General features: G+C 36.2%; 1 protein-coding gene across 3 annotated transcripts in view; it reads left to right on the forward strand.

Moving 5' to 3' along the window:
• The window catches only part of gnb1a (guanine nucleotide binding protein (G protein), beta polypeptide 1a), a 56,626-nt gene extending 35,863 nt beyond the window's left edge, over positions 1-20,763 (forward strand). For all 3 annotated transcript variants that reach the window (XM_073818570.1, XM_073818571.1, XM_073818572.1), the window contains exons 2-11: positions 2,447-2,559; positions 5,700-5,738; positions 5,861-5,967; positions 9,702-9,765; positions 11,417-11,579; positions 11,701-11,767; positions 13,757-13,958; positions 14,040-14,256; positions 16,952-17,067; positions 18,890-20,763. In XM_073818570.1, the coding sequence (XP_073674671.1) occupies positions 2,503-2,559; positions 5,700-5,738; positions 5,861-5,967; positions 9,702-9,765; positions 11,417-11,579; positions 11,701-11,767; positions 13,757-13,958; positions 14,040-14,256; positions 16,952-17,058 (1,023 nt within the window). In that variant the 5' untranslated portion in view covers positions 2,447-2,502 and the 3' untranslated portion in view covers positions 17,059-17,067; positions 18,890-20,763. The remainder of the gene's footprint in view (positions 1-2,446; positions 2,560-5,699; positions 5,739-5,860; positions 5,968-9,701; positions 9,766-11,416; positions 11,580-11,700; positions 11,768-13,756; positions 13,959-14,039; positions 14,257-16,951; positions 17,068-18,889) is intronic.
• The last annotated feature ends 311 nt before the right edge of the window (positions 20,764-21,074 follow it).

Raw genomic sequence — 21,074 nt, forward strand, 5'->3', positions numbered from 1 at the left:
GAACAATAGGGCTCCACAATCTTTTGCTTTTTTTTTTTTTTTTTTTTTTTTTTTAGAAATTCTTGTGTGTTTTTATTTTTCTGATAATCAAATGAAAGAATAGACATTTATTTTTAATCAAATGAAAAATAAACCCTTTTAATTTTTGGCAAACAAACAGGTTTACTGTTAAAATCAATACTTGGAAGAAAAATTATATTCAGTTTAAAACGTTTAAATAATAATTGTAGTATTTTTGTTCTACAATTAAGTGGTTAATCTTGTTGTAATATTTATTTTTTATCATATATATTGTTTTATGTAAATTATTTAAATAGGAATATATACACACCTACATTATACTGTACAAAAGTAATACAAGACTAATATTGTTCTGTTACATGTTAAACCGTACTTTTATTTTGACAGGTTGCCGTGAAGTTTCTGTGTGTATACCGTAGTATGATATGATGCTAGTTTTCTCAAATGAAACGGTAAAAGTGACACTCACAGCAGCTTTGGAGACTGAGTTATCTGTTCATGTGAGATGCAAAGGCCAAAAATTAGCGGGAGCATCACGCGTGCTTCAGTATGAGTGTTGTAAAAAAAAAAAAAAAAAAAACGTGTCTTCTCCATTTATACAGACAGAGGCAAACGGAACATGCAGTATTCATATTAAAACGGTCTTTCTCCATTTCAGTTTTCACAGACACTAGTCCATATCGCGATTTGAATTAAGTGACAGACCAACTTTTGATTTATTAATCCAATAATCGACAAATTCCGTGGCATTTCGCGCTATAACGTTAGTTAATTCGGTTTTTATGAATGGAGTCCGCGATCCAGTCCGTGTTTTCGCGGAGGAGACATTGTAAACGCGTGACAGTGTAGAGACAGAAATGACATGCCTTCGTGTAAATAAGATAAAGAACATAAGGCAATTTAGTTTGTTTAATAAAAGAACAATGTATAGACCTGTTCTATAGGAAAGATAACCTTAAATGACTTCTATTGTGATCTGGCGCTATATCGAAAATAAAATGAACTTGACGTTCAAGGGGGGCGGGCAACAGACCGCAAAGGATGATGGCCACGCCTGGGCTGATGGGAAATGTAGTTCCCGCTACCTCCCGTTCGCTTCATTCGCCTGAGCAAACTTTTCTTAGAAGAACTATGGTTTTATCGAGTCATGCGACCACGGTAGTATCGAAAAAATTTGCTATTGCGGTACGACGGTATTTACAATACCGTTACATCCCTAATATAGACATGTAATGTGGTCAAGAGTTAGCTGGAACTACATTCGCCGTGCGCGTTACACTGAAAATAATTGCACACCAGTTTTGAAGGCATATTAAAATGTTCACTGTATAAAGAGTGATTATTTATTACTCTGTTAAAACAATAGTTACATTACATTACATATATTACATAATTACTGTAAAAATCTAACAAAAGCAACGTCTATAGAAATACTTTTATCTGCAAAACGATGAATGTTGATCAGAAAGATCATATCAGTTAAGTAAAGCTCAAAGCATCAGAATCGGCATTGGTATCGGCCGATCACCACGACATGAAATCAGTACTCGGTATCGGCTGCAAAAATCCTGATCAGAGCATCCCTAGTTTAAAGAGTACATTGCCAAATTTGAACAACACCTTAGTGTCTGGGAAAAAAAAATACCTGATGTTGCTTAGTTTTATATCAGTCCTCATGAATAAATGGTGACTACTCAGCGTCTCATTTCTGTTGTGTCGTTAGAAGTAGATTGGATCCAACTAAGATCTAATTGAGTATGGTGTTGACTGTTATTGTAATGTGATTATCTGTCGTCGGCTGTAGCGGTGCGGTGTGTTGAGCTGTGCTGCCGGGAGGCGTGCGGTGATGGCGATCTTTAGCACAGGCTCGCTGCACAACACTGTTGCTAAGCAACGGCTTCACGGGTTGGCAAGGACACAGGCGGAGAGAGAGACGTGCTCGCATCCCTTCATTAGTGTTGGAAATGTCTTTTCTCGCTGTGTCCAGTGGTAACGGCGCTCTAACTATAGCGCTGTCTGATGTCAGCTGTGTTTGTGCATGTGTACACACACAAACACACACTGCACTGCGCTGCTGGGATATCTGTGTGTGTTAGTGATGTGGGTTGAACGCCTAGTCAGAAGCGCTGTATAATGAGGCTGACTTGGTGTCCACCACAGTCCCATCAGACGGGTTTGTAATGGGGCGATCACCTCGGGTGTGTTCTGGGCCGACAGCAGAACACATTTTGATCTGTGCCCAAAATACAGATCTGTGGGTGGCGTTTCAATGATGGAGGAGATGCTGCCTAAAGCAGAGGGTTTGTCCATCGGTTCAACTGATTGATTGAAATCCTGACAAGAGGATGCGTCTCTAAATGTGTCCTTTAAATGCCACACCATGTACATTTGTGAATTAATGTGCAACCGTTTGTGTGTGTTTCAGATCAGTGCGAGCGCCAGTGAGCGGACGGAGTGAAGCCCATCGCCTAGCAGAAGAAAATGAGCGAACTCGACCAGTTACGTCAGGAGGCTGAACAGCTGAAAAACCAGATCCGAGTATGTCGCTGCACACAGGCTCGACACTCCATACACATTATGATACCGTAGGCTGCCGAACGTCACAATCGGATAACTGGCACTGGAAACTGCAGCAAGTGTTTGCGAGAGACTTGTGGTGAATTCCAGATTTTGTGTCCTCTAAAGGCCTTTCCACACTGACCACAATGCGAATGGCCAACGAGCGTTGCTTTTGCACTGAGGGCGAAAAGATGAATGACCTTCTGCCCATTCACTCCTGCACACTAGGTGGCGCCGACCAACGGTGCCTTTTCCTCAGATATGCATCTCGTATATGTATTTAATATCATCTGCTGCTCAATATACAGCGTTAAAAGATTAGTTCACTTTCAGAACAAAAATTTTAATGTAATGTTCTCACCGATAATGTAGTCATCCAAGGACTTCTATGGTGTCACCGAGTTTGGACTTCCAAAATGCAGTTCAGCTTTTAAAGAAGGGTCTTATCTAGTTAAAGAAAAAAATTACAATTTATTTATTACTTCTTAACCTCAAATGCTCATCTTACGTAGTCAAGACAGTTAGGGTTATGTCGAAAACTCCCGTCTCGCTTTCATCTCCAACTTCAAAATCATCCTACATCGCTGCAGAAGTACTGAACTGGTGTTTACAAAGTGAACATACAAAAAAGATCAAACACCCTTTATAAAACGGTTAGTTCCATTCCTCAATTCTGATTGGTCAGCAGCTGTGTGGTATTCATGATACGGCACTGCTATGACCGCTTCACTCAACGGTTTTGTGTATCATTGAACCCCCTTAGCAACCACCCTTAGCAACGTAAACACAGCTGCAGCAGTTAGGGACTACTTTTTACAGCGGAAGGCAGTTAATGATTTTACTTTATGAAAACGTACAACTTAATATATATAAATTAATATATATTTTTGATTTTAATATTTTTATTGTGTGGTAACCGTTTTATAAAAGCAATAAGGTACTTGAGGCCGTGCTGTATCGTGAATAAATCACGGCTGTAGGGCGTTGTTAGGCACGACGCAAAGCGGAGTGCCTGCAACCCCTTCAGCCGTGATTTATTCATGATACAGCACGGCCTCTCGTACCTTATTGCTTAATAACAAAAAAGGTAAAAAAGCAATGTAGGATGATTTTAAAGATGAAAACGAAAACGAGATGGGAGTTTTTTGACACAACCTAACTGTATTGACCCGGATCACACAGACTATGCATGCGCATCAGAGACGAGACAAGACCAGCATTTTAGGTTTAAAAGTATATAAATTGTCAATTTGTTTAGAATAATAACCGATTGTTTCACTAGATAAGACCCTTCTTCCTCGTCTGGGATCGTTTAGAGTCCTTTGAAGCTGCATTTAAACTGCATTTTGGAAGTTCAAACTCGGGGCACCATAGAAGTCCACTATATGGAGAGAAATCCTGAAATGTTTTCCTGAAAAAACATAATTTCTTTACGACTGAAAAAAGAAGTACAAAGTACATTATTTGTACATTTTTGTTTTGAAAGTAAATTAATCCTTTAAATTAAGATAAAGTTTGGTTCTACACCAGAAGCACAATCTATAATGCTTACAATAATACATCTTCAAATATAAATATGTCTACAACTAGCATCGAGCTATATTGGAAAATGTATTTATTTATTGTCTTCTTTTTTCTGCTTAAAACCTAAAAACTTCCGATTGAGATCTAGAGTGGATCTGTGAAATGCAGACATGCACTCTTTGTATGTTTAATAATGCTCCGCTGCTTATCATTTGTCATGAACATCCTTTGTTAAAACAAATACTGAAAATATATTGTCAATCATATTTGATTTTATGTTTCATGTATAGAAAAAATGTTTCTCATTTTTTTTTATTTGTAATGACAAAAGATACGATTACACGATTGACAGATTTAGAGTGATAATAGAAATTTTATTCTGTACAAAAAACCCCCATCAGAATCTGTTCTCAGATGGTAACAAGGGCTCAGCATCCACTCTCTTCTCTCTCGGAATACTCTTCTTCTGTGTTTGTTTACACTGGGTTTTGAAACGGCGTCACCACTCTCTTGTCCTTTTGTGCAACAGCAGCTGCTCCAGGCATGTGATGTAATGCTTATCTTATTGGATGGCCCGTGTTTACGCGTAGCGAAACTGAAAAAAATTCGTCGGACAAGTTCGAGGAAAAAAAAAACCATTCGCATTTTTGGTGTGCAAATGTTCGCAGTCTATGTGGAAGCATCCATAGGAATCTGTTGTTTTATTCCAGTGACCAAAGTTACACAAATGTTCTTGAAATCCAATATTGAAATGTATTTGCACATTGACTGTGCATTAACCAACAGTATACAGACAAGAAACAATTGAACGTATGGCCTTACTGTTGTTATCGCCTAGGGCTGGGCAATTTGACCTAAAACCAAAACCTCAATTATGATTAGCCTTTTTTGTTTTAAATTTATCTTTTTTTTTGCCTCATTTAATTAAAGGGTTGTAGTGTAAAATGCTGCTATTAAATGTGCATTTCTTATCTTTATGATTTTTAAAATAAGGAAACAAACTATTTATGGTTATGTCGAATATTTCGAACAATTGAAATTAAAGCTCGTTTGAAATGACGTCTTGTGAAAAAAAAAAAAAAAAAAATCACATTTTAGTTTAATCCTTAAAAAAAAAGAAAAGAAAACCATTCAAGCTCATGTTTTGGCTCAGTTTGTGGAGGTTGATTTTAACAATTATTTTTTATTTTTTATTTTTTTGGAAAATTTGCGGCTTTTTGTTATCCATACCATGCACGATTACATGGTTTGTTGGATTAGATTAAGTCAGAACAGACCTGCAACCCATTTTGAGAGCCAGTTTCTCAAGTGTTCATACAATATTGTCAACAAAAGAATCACTGTATCTGATTTAATCACCACAGCCCTGCACATTCACTCTTTACACTCCCTCAATGATTTTGCCAGAGATTTGTATGTTTTTACTAAACATAACTAGGCCCTATTAATGGTGGGTCCTCTTCTGTGCTGGTTTAAAAAAAAAAGATCTTAACTGACTAAGGACAAGACACATGTCTTCTGTCCTCTGAGATGCAGCATCTGTACGTGATTTTGTATTTGTGAATGTGACTTGATCTGTTTTTTCTCTTCTCAAGGATGCACGGAAAGCATGTGCGGATGCCACCCTCTCTCAGGTAGGAACATTAAACATCAAACCTCTTTGCTAATAAACTTCTCAAATCACATTGTTGAATTCTGAGATTTAATTTGCTGTCTTTTAAACTAGTGTTTCTTTTTTCTCACGTGTTTCCGGCAGATCACAGCCAATATTGAGCCTGTGGGGCGGATTCAGATGCGCACTAGACGGACACTGAGGGGACACTTGGCAAAGATCTACGCCATGCACTGGGGCACTGACTCAAGGTGATCCTGTTGAACCCCGTGCCATAAACTACTACAGCTGTGTCAGTTCATCTAAGTTAATAGTGCTAAACAGCTCAAAAATGATTTTGGCCACATATACGGTTCAATAAAGATCACTTTATAGGCTACACACCAGCTTTATCTCTTAGTCTGCTGAGGCCATTACAAAACACGCAAAGAAAAAAAAAATAGCATAAAGAACCATAATGTTTTTTTGTTTTTTTTATTGTGACATTTACATTCATGACAGTTAAACAAATTTTTTTCCTAAATTTACATTCGTGGGAATGGGAAATACGCTAAAATTAAAAGTGAAGCACGCACATCACTGGAAAAACATTTAAACAGTGTTCTTGACAAAAAATGCTGAAAACTGAAAAACAACACACACCTAGGCTCCAAAAATACAAAAAATTTAATAACAGAGTATCACATCAGATTTTTATTTTTATTTTTGGAGCCTAGATGTGCCAACTTTTTTTTTCTGTTTTCAATAGGGAATATGCTTCTGTGGTTTATACAAGAAAGGCGACAGTCCAAAATGGTAAATCACTAGTATACAGGCAGCTTATTACTGAAAAATGCCAACCTAGTGAAGTCAGACTCAGAAAATCAGAAATCATTGTTAATGTAAATAATACTCTAAATATGAAACTAAAATCACCAGGTGGTGGCAAGTCACTGTCCTAATAAGTGATTCATTCCGTTGAACTGATTCAACCAAACAGCAAATTGATTCAGAAAGAAAGTGAGTGCGAGTCATTTGTCACTTGATTCGTTATAAAACGTGGATTCCATGAAACCACAATGTGTGCTGCTCAGAAAGGAATAAATGGTTCTCTTGTGGCTTTAATTGGAACTGAAATCGAGCAAAAACACAATAATGATAAGGTTTATTGAACTTTTGTATAAAATCACTTATATTTATAATATACACTGCCATTCAAAAGTGCCATTGTTTTTTTGTTTGTTGTTGTTGTTGTTTAAGAAGTTTCTTATGCACATCAAGGCTCAAAATACAGAAGGAAACGTAATATTGTGAAATATTGTTATGATGTAAAATAACAATTTTCTATTTTAATATACATTCTAATTTATCCGACTGATTTCTGTGATCGAAGCTGAATTTTCAGCATCGTTACTCCAGTCTTCAGTGTCACACAATCCTTCAGAAATCATTTTAATATGCTGGTTTATTAATGTTGGAAACATAATTGATTTAAAATGGAAATCTTTTCTAACAATATACACTCAAAAATTTGGGGTCAGTAAGTATTTTTTTTTTTTAAATAAATTATTACTTTTATTCAGCAAGCATGTTTTTTTTTTATTGATTAAAAAGTGATAACAAAGTTGAATAAAGCTGTTCTTCATCAAAGAATCCTGAAAAAAGCATCACAGGTTCTAAAAAAAAAAAATATTTGGCAGCACAACTGTTTCCGACATTGATAATTCTAATAATAAATCAGGATATTAGAATTATTTCTCAAGGATCATGTAACGCTAAAGTAATAGCTGATGAAAATTCAGCTTTGCATCACAGGAAAAAAAAAAACTATTATAAATATACTCTAATCTTACTGATCCCTAACTTTTGAACAGCAGTGTGTATATATAGTGTAATATGTTAGTGAAATTGAATATTAAAATGAATTAATGCTAAATATTTTAAGGTGGTCTGATTAAACACAAGTGCCTTTGTTTGGCTCAAAGGAAACTCCTTTGCGTGTCTGTATTTGAGTGCCTGTGATCTTCATTCTGTCTCCAAAGATGAGGGCTGCTGCTATTTCTGTCTCGCTTAACTTTCTGTGAAGCTGTAACTACCAAGAGCGTTTATAATTACACAAACGTTCAGTTACATTGAAACAGGAGCAGTGTGCAGTCACTATACTCGTTTGTCCTTGAGTGAGATGGTGTGTGCACGTATCGGGACGCTCCAGGACAGAAGAGTTGAGTCTTCGCTGCTGTTTAACTGCTCCGAGCGCAGGCCACTGAGACGCTCTGAGGTTATGCATCAGAAAGATCCTTGTTTCATGGCATTTCTATTTTCACTTAAAATTCATTTATTTTATTGCAGATTATCTTAAGAGGTAACATCTACTAGGGCTGCCACTAACGACTATTTTTATATCGATTAATCTATCGACTAATTTATCACAAAATCAACAACTTTACTTAAGGACTTTTTATTTTTTAAAATAAAATCTATTTATTAGACAGTGTTGTTTTCGTCAATGATGACGATGACGAAATCATTTCGTTGACGCCACTTTTTTTCATGACGATAACGAGACGATGACGAGATAAAAATGGCTCGTTGATGACTAAAACATGACGAGACGTGTGTGAGTTTTCGTTGACGAGAATAGACGAAAATGTTAGTGGGTGGTCCGTCAGACGTTTAAAATGCATGACATTTCCGCTTATTGTGCATGCCAATTAAAACTTAAAAAGTATCTGACGCTATGGCAAGCCGTTTTAGCATTAAATACTCTTTGCTATACTAGTATGGCAAGCCGTTTTAGCATTCCATCCTTGTTTGTCTTTTATGTTCTAAAACATTCCTTCATTATTGTAATTATTGGTGAAAATAGTCGATCCGGAAGCTCACATTGTGTTGAACTATAGATCTGCTATTTTCAGAACTTATAAGTGACACTACCCAACAGCAAAATACTTACTGACCTACATTAATTTGTTAAAAGACTACTTTTTTCCCTTTTTTTGACTAAAACTAGACTAAAACCTTTTTGACTTTTCGTCGACTAAAATTGGACTAAAACTATCACATATAGAAGTGACTAAAATTTGACTAAAACTAAGAAGCTTTTTAGTCCAAAAGACTAAGACTAAGACTAAATCTAAGATGGTTGTCAAAAACAACACTGTTATTAGAGATGCTTTTGGTCATACAGTTTAATGAAAGCATTAAAATGGAACCTAGAAAAGAAATGGAAAAGAATTTGGTAAAAATATAACTGTAAAACTTAATTAGACTTTTTGATAAAAAAAAAAATAAACGGTGTATAGATTTTTTTTTGAATGGATTTCATTGGGCCCTATAGTTATAATAATTTTTGTGTGGTAATACAAATAGATGTAAGTGAACAATAGCCTTTACAATTACTTAAAATGCATATAGAATAGCAATGAGTTAATCATTAGTTCAAATAAAAAAATCAAAAGCAAGAAATCAAATGATTTTATTGCACAAAAACTATTGAAATGCATAATGTATTACAACAAAGGCCTGCAGAGGGCGCCAACGGCCTGACGATTGTTTTTATACATTACTGGAGATCTAATCCTTGTTTAGTGTTGACTAAACAACGTTTAATTCAAATGTCCACTTTAATCATTAATATTTGGCCAGATCTTTAATACATAAATGCAGTAGCCACAGTAATTTGATGAATACTTGGTCATCAAAATGTGTAAATTCAAGAGTGAGGGTTGAAACTTTTATTTTGAAATCGCGATTAACGCTTAATAATGAGAAAGAGGTTTATAAATGATTTACCTTACAAATCTGATGAAATGGCGCACGTTGCATCCCCAGATGAACGTTATAATAAAGCCAAACTCACAACAACATGCAGAGATGGAGTTTGAGAAGCTCCACACATGGAAATGGAAAACTGTTATTGTGGAACAGCATACTGTGAGACGCACATACGTAACGTAAATGATTGACGTAATGTAAATGTATTTCTACTCTCTCTCTGTGTTTTCAGGCTTCTTGTTAGTGCTTCCCAGGATGGAAAACTAATTATCTGGGACAGCTATACTACAAACAAGGTAAGCGTGAAAGCCAAATACATGTGTGAACTCAAGATTACATGCTAAATAACTTATTTGTCTGGATTTTCTCAATTAAATGAATGAGGTACATCCTGCAATGCTTTTTAAGGAGTGTGTGTTTTTGTATGAAGTATGATGCTAATAATCATTGATGTTAACAATACATTAAAAGACCCTGTAGCCTTTATTTTCACTTGACCTGATTTAAAAAAAAAAAAAAAAGTGAAGGCCAAAGAGGCAATTATACTGCCCTCCAAAGGCAAAGTGCAGTAACTACGTGAACACTGAAACGGAGAAAAAAGCCTTTAAAGTTTTTTGACAGCTAAGTCAAACACTCTCGTTTCTCTGAAACGGGACAAAATTGAACCAGGAGACTTTGCCACTAGACAAAACAGTTGTCACAAAGTCCATTTTAAGCCTTAACTCAATTTTGACCAAATGTGTAGTTACTGCGCTTTACCTTTGGAGGAGAGTACACCTAACAAACAAGTGGTATGTCTATTAGTTTGCAAACTCTGATCTGATTTCATAGACCACTTTATGATTTATATTATGATCATTATGGACTAGTGTTGTCACGATACTAAATTTCTGACTTCAATACTATACCTGACTAAAATATCTTGATATTACTACTGAACCAATACTACAGCAAAAACAGAGAACGACAGGTAAAGTAAATGAGTAATGGATGATCCAAATAGAGGTTATAGTTATTTTATCTAAGAAATCTTGAGAAAGGTGTTACTTTAGTTCTAGAATAAATGTGAACATGCATTAATTCATCTCACTCACTAAAAAACAGATACAGTATTCCTCAAAATGAATAAAAACAGTGAAATTCAACGCAAACCTGCAATAATTAAATGTGTTAAATAATACAAATTTCCTTTATGTATTTAATCCCATTTTATTAACCGATGTCTTTGCTGCCGACCTTCGATGATCCAATTGATCCATACTAATTAGCAAAAATTACTCAAGATAATCATTTGTTTTCCTTTTTTTATATTGCTGAAGAGTTGACATTTGTTCTTCTGCGGTCTACTGTACAGAAGTAAATTTACTTTTCTCTAAGCCTGAGGCTTTTGGTGTAAAAAGGCTTTTACATTTGACTAAAATAGAATTTTTTTATATTAAAAACAAACAAGCAAGCCCTGCCCAGATTTAAAAATGAACGCTAATGTAACGCATTACTTTGCATAAAAAGTAACTAAGTAACGTAATTAGTTACTTTTTTTAGGGAGTAACTCAATATTGAAATGCATTACTTTTAAAAATAACTTTCCCCAACACTGGTTACCACACTGTATGTTTTGTGTTTGGTATATAGTTATGGCTAATTGTTGCATTGCATTGGTGGCCCCTGTGAAAATTCAAGGGATCATATTAACTAATTAGATTTCTAATTGTATTTGATATATCTGATTAAAATCTGAAAGGAAATCTTATTATGTAACAGAAACAAACAAAAAAACCCAGAATAGTTTAGAGGAATAGAAACCACAATCGTTAAACTCTCTTGTGACGATTGTGTAATGTTACAAGCAGAACCTGCAAACCTGTTTTATCGAGTTAATACAGATTCAGCATTAGTAGCGAATGCGTCATACGAAAACTAAGACGCGTTTGATGTGTTGATGTGTAGGTGCACGCTATTCCGCTGCGCTCCTCGTGGGTGATGACTTGCGCCTATGCCCCGTCTGGAAACTATGTGGCCTGTGGAGGCTTGGATAACATTTGCTCCATCTACAACCTGAAGACTCGCGAGGGGAACGTGCGTGTCAGCCGTGAGTTGGCTGGACACACAGGTAACCGCTTTAACAAAATCATGCATCTCCATTTTGTGTCTTTAAAGAAGTGGGTGTGGATTTGGAGTGAGTGTCATGTTACGCTCTCCTTCCTGCTGTTTAACTGCTGTCTTTCACACAGGCTATCTGTCCTGCTGCCGCTTCGTGGACGACAACCAGATTGTCACTAGCTCAGGCGACACCACCTGGTGAGTTTGGGTACTGCCCCAGAATCAACCACTCATGCTCATCAGCATCCCATCATGTTCTCACTGCTAACTCATACACTGCACAAATATATATATATATATATATATATATACATTTTTGATAGCTTTTGCTTGAATCAAGAAAAAAAAAACTTCCAATAGGGTAAGAAAAACAAAGGAAAAACAAGATTTTTTCTTCGTGCCCCATTGGCAGATTATTTTTTCTTGTCTTAAAATCTAACAATATTTAGTTTAAGAATATTTAGATATTTGTAATGGAACACAAGACAAAAAATACTAAGAAGATATTTTTTTGTAGTGTACTTTCTAGGTATGTTGAACCATGTTTTTTGTAGATTTGTGCCAGATTTCACTTTTGGGTTATGCTTAGTTTCTAAATGAACACAATTTATTTCAAGAGCTGTTTGATTATTATATTTAAACCTCTAAACAGAGACATTTTACTGATATATCAATATGAGATAAAAAAAAAGAAAGAAAAAAGACCAGTATCACTTATGAATATTGTTGGCCTTGAGTTTTTCCTTCTCTCTTTACTACTCCTGATTTTCTTTATAAAAATAAGCTTTTTGCACGTCCAAGATTAACATTTTGCCTCATCTACCAACTGTAAGAAATGGATGTAGGAGGCCTGAGTGAAACTACACAACTTTTTTTTCCCTTTTAATTTGACATGGCATAGTAAAGACATGAAACTCAACACATTGGACAACGACAAGCATCCATTGTGCTTTACCTTTTGAAGGTTATATAATATAATGTACTGAATCAGCTATTAAAACTGATGATGTATTATAAACAAGGTTTTTCATTCATATAACCAACTGCTGATGATTTAATGTCGATAAATGCATCTTATATCAGAGTTTCTACGAGGTTTTGGAAAAGGATGGAATTTGATTTAAGTATTTTCCAGGTCTGAAAAAGGAAAGCAGAAAAGCAAAGTATGGAAAATATTGTGTTTCCAGACTTTAGCCTCTATTTAGTTTTTTAGAAAATAACAATATCGATTCGCCTCTCACACCGTGACATGCTGTAAACACACCTCTTATAGGGATGGTTCGGAGTCGAACATTTATGGAGATATTAGAGTTTTTCGAATTGCTTGTTACAGGAGTGAATGGTACATGTGATGTATCTCGTAAATTGCACCACTAAACGTGCAAGTAATCTTACCAAACTTGTGCAGTAGTGTAAATAGGTTATGTACTCACAAAACGCTGCATCGGAACATTTGTAAGTCCACCATGAGTGTTTTAAAAACACGTTTTAGCCGATCCCTACTAGTCTCAGAAACTACAAATGGCGACACGTCGACGTCACTTCCCTGGTTTGAAAAAAGCACGTAAAAGTCCTCCTACAAGTTGACATGCACACAGATGGAGTAGGAGGACTTTTACGTGCTTTTTCCAAACCAGGGAAGTGACGTCGACTTGTAGTTTTTGAGACTAGTAGTTCTCGGGTAAAACGTGTTTTTAAAACACTCATGGTGGACTTACAAATGTTCTGATGCAGCGTTTTGTGAGTACATAACCTATTTACACTACTGTACAAGTTTGGTAAGATTACTTGCACGTTTAGTGGTGCAATTTACGAGATACATCACATGTACCATTCACTCCTTTAACAAGCAATTCGAAAAACTCTAATATCTCCATAAATGTTTGACTAAGGTAAAAAAAAACTTCAGATGGGGTATTTAGATGGGCTTCGGAGTGCATAGCAATGAAGTCAATTCTACTCCGAACCATCCCTTTAAGCACGCAGAATAATGAACTTTTTTTTTTAATCGCGGCTTTGGACTATAACGTACTCGTGGCATCCTTAATCGTGATCGCAATTATAAATTTGATTAATTGTGCAGCCCTAGGTATCGGCATAATTTCGGATTCCGATATCGGCCCGATAATATTGTGCATCCCTATTTGCAATAATAATGAGTGTTGCTTTTGTTTGTCTTTCTTCCAGTGCTCTGTGGGATATCGAGACCGGCCAGCAGACAACCACATTTGCAGGTCACACCGGTGATGTAATGTCACTGTCTCTGGCCCCAGATACACGTCTGTTTGTGTCAGGCGCCTGCGACGCCTCTGCTAAGCTGTGGGACGTCAGAGAAGGCATGTGCAGACAAACTTTCACCGGCCACGAGTCCGACATCAACGCCATCTGTGTAAGCGGCTCCCGCATGCGCTGGCAGACATACGCGTGTGCGCTGCACATATAAGTTAATAACCTTGCTTTCTCCTCTCAGTTCTTCCCCAATGGAAACGCGTTCGCCACGGGCTCGGACGACGCCACCTGCAGGCTGTTTGACCTGCGTGCCGATCAGGAGCTGATGGTTTATTCTCACGACAACATCATCTGTGGGATCACCTCCGTGGCCTTTTCCAAAAGCGGACGCCTGCTGCTCGCCGGCTACGACGATTTCAACTGCAACGTGTGGGATGCTCTTAAAGCCGACCGTGCAGGTCAGTGCGAAAGAAGTAGCTTTTTACAAACCCTCATCTGAAACTTACTGACAATTAGTGGGGTACAACAGGGCTAAAGGCACACCTTAAGAAAAAAAAAGTGCTTTTCACCGCGCCAAAATGTATGATTGCAGAAAAATATATACGTTTGCATTGAGCATTTTGTGTGAAAAATCACACAAGTCCTTTATTTTGTTTTAATATCTTATAAATCTATGAGGTGGCAAGAGGTGGAATAAAAGGCACAAAGTATTAATGCAAATACTTTAGCTAAAATAAAGTTGTTTTTTTTTTTTTTTTTTTTTTTAGGGACACTGCAGGAATTTTTTTTTATGCACCTATCAAGTTTGAGATTTTTTTTTTTTTTTTTTTTGGTGTTTCATAAAGTGTTTTTTTCAGACTAGTGGAAAGAAAACACCCAAAAGACACTGTTAAGTGTTTCTTTTACAGCACTTTGTATATTTGAGTCAATAGATTTCAATCACAATAGATATTTTTAAAGGCCGTTTTCTCAAAATGAGTTTTTTCTCCTACACTGAGCCATAAATCTCCACTTCAGTAGCTCTTACACACACCAAACTTTACATTATTCCTGTCTATATCCTGAATGTTTTTAAAGAGGGATTTGTTCGTATAATTTGCTTGATTTTATACATTTTATTACCCAAAAAATGAAAAAAAATAGTGTTTCCTGTCTGTTTTTTTCTGAATTATGTCGTGACGATATGAGACACCCAAAATTCCCTTTGTAAAAACATTTGACTCTAATATGTCAAAGAAACTAAACAAGAATTTTGAAACTAACTTCATCCGGTGTGTAGACTAGAAATTTATGCAAATGAGTGCATATTTCATTATCAAAGTAATCAATCAACTAGGTAAGTAAGGTGATAACTGTTAGTTAATTAGTTTACCCTATTCACCTGCAGTGTCTCGCCTTAAATAATGTCAAGTTAAAACAATCACTTTAGAAAAGTTTGTACTATTTTCTGCTAATTTTTGATAAATAAAATAATTAATTTTTGTTCATTAAATGTCCTGTCATTAAAGGGATAGTTCACCCAAAAATGAAAATTTGATGTTTATCTGCTTACCCCAGGGCATCCAAGATGTAGGTGACTTCGTTTCCTCAGCAGAACACAAACGAAGATTTTTAACTCAAACCAGTCAAATAATATGAGTGGATGGGCACCAGACCTTTAAAAGTAAACAAAAACACGCACAGACAAATCCAAATTACACCCTGCGACGATACACTGATGTCCTAAGACACGAAACGATCGTTTTTTGTGAGAAACTGAACAGTATTTATATCATTTTTTACCTTTGATACACAGCCACGTCCATCTGTCCTGAGCACGAGTTTATCATCCGGATCGTGACGTGTAGCGCTCTGGAGTAGAATACGGAAACACCGGAAGCGATCTGTCGCATGAATACAACACTCATTGTTTACACAGAGCACAGAGATTGTGGGTATAGCGGCTATTCAAAATGGTAATTACTTGCGCTTATCCTGATTGTTCAAACCGATCCAAAGCTAAAAGATTACATTTGCTTGTGCGAACTCATCCGGGACTTTTCACTGATTTCCCCTTACGGCGTTTGAGTATACTACTCCAGAGCGCTACACATGTCACGAGCCGGATGATGAGCTCGTGCTCAGGACAGATGGACGTGGCTGTGTATCAAAGGTAAAAAATGATATAAATACTGTTCAGTTTCTCGCAAAAACCAAAGGTCTGGTGCCCATCCACTGCCATTATTTGGCTGGCAGACTGCACCGTTTTTTGTTAAAAATCTTTGTTTGTGTTCTACTGAAGAAACAAAGTCACCTACATCTTGGATGCCCTGGGGGTAAGCAGATACACATCAAATTTTCATTTTTGGGTGAACTATCCCTTTAAAATAGGTTAATGAAAAATATATATATTAAAATGCAGAACATAATATATGATATTTAACATCTGAATCTAACCATGTCATGTGAACAAATGAAAAAGTCAGTCATCTATTAATGATCATTTTCGTTCCTTTTAGCCCCAAAAGCATGGGCGCATTTACATATTCTTTTGTTATTTAAGAACTATTGCTTTAATTATCATTAGGAAGACCTTTGTTTTGAAATATATTCAGCAATTTTAGAGATTCTCGTTTGCTACTTAAATCTGCAACATTTTAAAAAACCATAAAATATTAGATCAAGTAAGCACAGAATCAGCTTTGATCAGCCAAATTTGCACATGCATTTTGAAAAGCCAATGTTTTGGAAAGTGCCAAGTTTTTCTGCCATCTAGTGGTTTAGAGGACAATAATATCAAAGGCGCATTTTACCCCAGAGCACCTTTAGCCCTGTTGTACCCTACTGTTGATGACGACGAAGTCAGTGCTTTGGTGTGATCAGACACACACCTGAATAAACTAATCTAATAATGTTAATTTAGCTGTATACTTTGTTGTGCTGCTTGATATTGCAGTATTGCAGTATTTTCATGTATTGTTGAAATTATAATCATAATGGTTTCTAGCACAAATATTTTTCCATTTAATCAACTTTGTGATCCTTATTCTGTGTCCCCCATTGATGTGTGGATAATAGTGTTTTATTAATATCCTTTTATTTCAACGAAAACATTAGATTTGTGTCCCGAAGAGGTTGTATATAAAGTGATGTGTGCATGTTGTGTGTTTGCAGGAGTGTTGGCGGGTCACGATAACCGCGTCAGCTGCTTGGGTGTAACTGATGACGGGATGGCTGTGGCTACAGGCTCCTGGGATAGTTTCCTTAAGATCTGGAATTAAAGCTGTAAGGTAAACTGCTCATTTTTAGCTACTTGTCATTTTACAGTTGACAGCAGTGCATTGATTTTCACACCACTCCTGACATACGCTGATATTCAGGGCTTAGCTGTGTCCCAAATGATGCACTGTGTACTTACGTAAGGTTATTTTTTCCACAAATAATCAGAGTCTGATAGCCCCCCCAAACGATACCATTCCACACTTTTACCCCCTTGTCATCCAAAATGTTCATGTCTTTCTTTCTTCAGTCGTAAAGAATTATGTTCTTTGAGGAAAAAATTTCAGGATTTCTCTCCATATAGTGGACTTCTATGGTGCCCCTGAGTTTGAACTTCCTAAATGCAGTTTAAACGCAGCTTCAAAGGCTCTAAACGATCCCAGCCGAGGAAGAAGGGTCTTAACTAGCGAAACATCGTTTAGAGTCCTTTGAAGCTGCATTTAAACTGGATTTCTGAAGTTCAAACTCGGGGCACCATAGAAGTCCACTATATGGAGAGAAATCCTGAAATGTTTTCCTCAAAGAACATAATTTCTTTGCGACTGAAGAAAGAAAGACATGAACATCTTCGATGACATGATCTGTAAATTTTTGTTCTGGAAGTGAACTAATCGTTTAAGCATAATTTGGGTATTTAAAGTGCAATTTTTCTTTTGGGAATTATCAGTGTGAACACTATACACAGCGGAAAACATCATAGAGTAGTACACAAGTATACGTCTTGACTAAATAATAGCAAATACATCAGAAACATGGTCTGTTTGATTGTATCATAGTTTAAAGGATTAGTTCACCTCCAGAACAAAAATGTACAGATGATGTACTCACCCCCTTGTCATCCAATGTTCATGTCTTTCTTTCTTCAGTCGTAAAGAAATTATGTTTTTTAAGGAAAACATTTCAGGATTTCTCTCCATATAGTGGACTTCTATGGTGCCCAGAGTTTGAACTTCCAAAATGCCGTTTAAACACCGCTTCAAAGAGCTCTAAATGTTCCCAGCTGAGGAAGAAGGGTCTTACCTAGCAAAACAATTGGTTATTTTCAAAAAAAAAAGAAAAAAAAGAAAAGAAAAGACAATTTCTATATTTTTTTTAACCTCACATGCTCGTCTTGTCTAGCTCTGCTCGCACTCTGTGTATTCCAGTTCAAGACAGTTAGGGTACGTTGAAAAACTCCCATCACATTTTCTCCTCCAACTTTAAAATCGTCCTACATCGCTGCAGAAGTACCAACCCAGTGTTTACAGAGTGAACGTGAAAGATCATGTGCTCTTTGCAAACAAAAAAAGTAAAACAGCGATGTAGGACAATTTTAAAGTTGGAGGAGAAAATGTGATGGGAGTTTTTTGACATACCCTAACTGTCTTGAACTGGAATACACAGAGTTGACAGAGCTAGACAAGAAGAGCATTCAAGGTAAAAAAAAAAAAAAAAAAGTATACAAATACATTTTTTTTTAGAAAATGACCAATCATTTGGCTAGATAAGACCCTTCTTCCTCAGCTGGGACCGTTTAGAGACCTTTAAAGCTGCATTTTGGAAACTCTTGGGCACCATAGAAGTCCACTATATGGAGAAAAATCCTGAAATGTTTTCCTCAAAAAAACAAAGGGATGACAAAGGGGTGAGTACATTTTTCTTTAAGGTGCATCCTCAGCAGCTTCCCAATGCCAAACAACCAGCAGTGAAGTCAGATTAGCAAATAAATGGTAGTATTGAGCTGCTTAAATGCATTTCAGCTGCCTTCTGTTCCAAACAGATGCTTTGGCTTTGAGTCACTGAGCAGCTTTCTTGGGTCATTCAAATGTTTTCTTTTCTCCCATTTCTTTCCAGATCGCATCCGGACTCTTAAGGTTGACTGGAAGACCATTCCAAAATGAAAATGTTCGATTTTATTCCCCTCTCTCCTTCTCAAACACAACAGAACTGACCCCAACATCTATAAATGACAAAAGAGCAAAAATTTCTTCTTTGGGAAAAAAAAAAAAAAAAGGAAAAAGAAAAAAAGAGCACAATTGTTACACTCAGCTAGGTTGTAGTTGGTAAGTGGATAAAGGTCGGTAATTGTGCATCCTTCTGGGACCATTTTCTGATATTGTATTGAGAGAACATAAGACACTCATTCCACTGCTACTGTCATTATGCTAACGTCATCTATCTTTAACGTCAAAAACAGGCATTTTTTTCTAAAAGAAACTAGCTCGATAGCTTTATGGGCCTTTTTTGGACCTCTCCCCCCAAGGCGTGCTTTTGTCTAGTTTTCAAATGTTTCGGGATCAAATTTATAGTCGAGATTAAAAGCGAGCGTGACGTTCTCCACGTCGGCTCATTTACAGATTTGATCAGGGGTCCACTAGCTGCTATCAGGCCTGTATATTTAGTCCCAGGAAATCTGATTATTAATGTTTTTTTTTTTCATTTGCACAAGTAATAGAGTTTTTGCAAATACGTTAACTAACCAAGCACGTGCTGTTCATGATGACGAATGCTTGATTTTTCAAAGATGAAACCATGTCCATTTTAACCATACTTCTCCTCATGCTTTCTTTGGAAAATGTAGAGTAATTCAATGAAGATTAACCAATCATTTTAATAATTTTATTTTATATTTTTCTTATCTTTGATGTGGAGGATGTTGAAGGAGGGGTTTTTTGGTTTCAACAGAGGTGCCCGTTTTGTGCTTGGAAAACAGTTACTACTCTGTGAATGACATGTTGTATAAATCAATGTTTGAAAATAATGATATTGAAAACTTTTTAAGTTAAAAAAAATATTACAAAAAAAAATCTTATTTTGGTTGTCTGCCATGGGTGGGAAACTCGTAGAATCGCATGCTGTAGAATTGCTTAAAAGAGGTGCATATGGAACTAAGTCCTTGATGTTTTTCTTTCTTTTTTTTTCTTTTTTTTTTTTTTAAATAACCTGTTAAATAGATCATCACAGTATTTATTTTTTTTTCTTCTTTTTTTTCTTTTGCTACTCTGTGCATACAAAATTTAGTTTAACTTTCAAAGCTATGCACTTAAGAGAAGCAAACATGTTGATCACAACAGCGAATGGTGAGTTCTGTCCCTGGAGAGTTTGTGAATCCCACACACACACACACACACACACACACACACACACACACACACACACACACACACACACACTCAAATAACTAGAACAAAGAAATCTCTCTCTGTAGCAAAAGAAAAATTTCAGATACAAAGACAGTGCTAGAGACATTTTGTAACAAACAGGTTTTTTTGTTCTTTAATAAAAAAAAAGGAAAAAAAAATGACGCAGCATTCGAATGGCAGAACTTTTTCTGTTGTTCCCTCTCGACATGTATCAAGAAAAGCGCTCTTTCCTTAGCTGTAGTGGCATTTCTTCCATTCTGTTATTTCTCTGCAACATTCTGTACGAAAAAAAAAACACAAAAAAACAAAACAAAAAAGTGCTGTCGTTGTGCGTTAGGCCTGGAGTTGGCAAGAAAAAAAAAACTAAAAATGAACTAAATTTGCTTTTCTTTCTCCCTCTCTTCCCTGTCCTCTCCTTGCCTCTCTCCATACGAATAACTTACAGCTCTGCATTCCCCACTGTACCCTTATCCATCTTTTGTATTTAATTTTAAAGTCAGTGTACAACAGAAAGCTGGATGCAAGATAGAAACTATATTAAAATGTACTGTTATTTAAGATGTAATAAAAGCAGTTTGAGACGAACTTTGTGTGGTTTCTCTCTTTTTCTTTCCAATAACTCTGAATGTTTTCTCAACTGTGTAAAACTTGATGGCGCTGGGTAAGAGGTGCTTTTCTTCTGATTTTTACTCCCAGATCAGCTTAGCTTTTTGCTTTTTCATAGTGTTTTTTTAGACTAGTGGAAAGAAAACATCCAAAAAATACTGTTAAGTGTCTCTTTTATAGCACTTTATCTGTTTGTGTCAATAGATTTCAATTACAATACATATACACAGAAAAGACCGTTTTCTGAAAATGAGTTTTTTCTCCTCCACTGAGCCATAAATCTACACTTC

Source organism: Garra rufa, chromosome 15 (genome assembly GCF_049309525.1).
Source record: "Garra rufa chromosome 15, GarRuf1.0, whole genome shotgun sequence".
NCBI classification, from domain to species: Eukaryota; Metazoa; Chordata; class Actinopteri; order Cypriniformes; family Cyprinidae; genus Garra; species Garra rufa.